We start from the raw sequence: 881 nt of genomic DNA, 5'->3' as shown, positions 1-881 counted from the left end.
GAATGTGTATAAACTTGAGAAATTTATAAATAGTTACGTCACGTATAAGAATATTATATACATAATATATATTTTATATTATCAACATAAATGAGATTACATATGATAAGATAGTAGAAATGGAGTGTGTATTCTTAACATTGTAAATATAGTTACTTTATTAATATACTTTTGTACATAATAGGTTAGTTTCTAGTATGTACAATGTACTGAATGTATTAAGTATACATATAAAGAAACACTTTTCAGTAGTAGTACAGAGGGCAGCGAGAAACATACCTAACCTCAAATGTAAAACTATTTTAAGTATAGATAATAAAAATCACACGCTTAAACAACGATATTGCACATTGTTTACACAATTATCAAAAGGTATTTATCGTATGCAACTGAAAAAGTGAAAGCTACTAAACAAACTGTATTTTATTGTATAATTTCAAAACATACTCATTTTTGTGATGTACGCCTGTCTTTTTCAGACATAATTTCAATTTTTACGCTGATAAAAATGTTACCGAAGTATAAAAAAAAGAGCTTCATCCTAGATAAACTGCATAGAGGAGTTGTAAATGTCTGTATAGCTGCCACAGTAATTACTGGAACACTTTTAGTATATAAAGTATATGCATATTATCGATATGTACGTCCGGCGTTGAAAGAAGTACAAATGAAAGCTGAGGAAGATCTTTTAGAGGAGGGAAAATATAAAGCACTTGGTTAGAGTAAAATAGTTAATTAATGTGTACGTGTGTACCGTATATACATATAAATGTAATTTATATATGAAATAATAACAAATAAAAAAATGTATGGTTATTGCTTTCTATTTATATTATATATGAATTGGTTTTTATTATTCTCGAACTATATATATATATATA

General features: G+C 26.2%; 1 protein-coding gene across 1 annotated transcript; it reads left to right on the top strand.

Annotated features, from left to right (window-relative positions):
* The first annotated feature begins 30 nt into the window (after positions 1 to 30).
* On the top strand, positions 31 to 801 carry LOC108622810 (uncharacterized). Its single transcript, XM_018020904.2, has 2 exons — positions 31 to 372; positions 480 to 801. Exons 1-2 carry the CDS (start codon positions 198 to 200, stop codon positions 719 to 721), a joined length of 417 nt encoding a protein of 138 aa, XP_017876393.1. The 5' UTR covers positions 31 to 197; the 3' UTR covers positions 722 to 801.
* The last annotated feature ends 80 nt before the right edge of the window (positions 802 to 881 follow it).

The sequence above is a fragment of the Ceratina calcarata genome, unplaced genomic scaffold (assembly GCF_001652005.2).
Source record: "Ceratina calcarata isolate Rehan_Ccalc_2016 unplaced genomic scaffold, ASM165200v1 scaffold2452, whole genome shotgun sequence".
Taxonomy (NCBI): domain Eukaryota; kingdom Metazoa; phylum Arthropoda; class Insecta; order Hymenoptera; family Apidae; genus Ceratina; species Ceratina calcarata.
Note: the sequence above shows the minus strand (reverse complement) of the source record. Positions and strands in the feature narration are given on the sequence as shown.

What these genes read in the sequence shown, in the direction of transcription:
- LOC108622810 (XM_018020904.2), top strand. Translation starts at nt 198, where the DNA reads ATGTACAATGTACTGAATGTATTAAGTATACATATAAAGAAACACTTT. An exon ending in GTTTACACAATTATCAAAAG is followed by an intron (nt 373 to 479) that starts GTATTTATCGTA and finishes TGTCTTTTTCAG; the next exon opens with ACATAATTTCAATTTTTACG.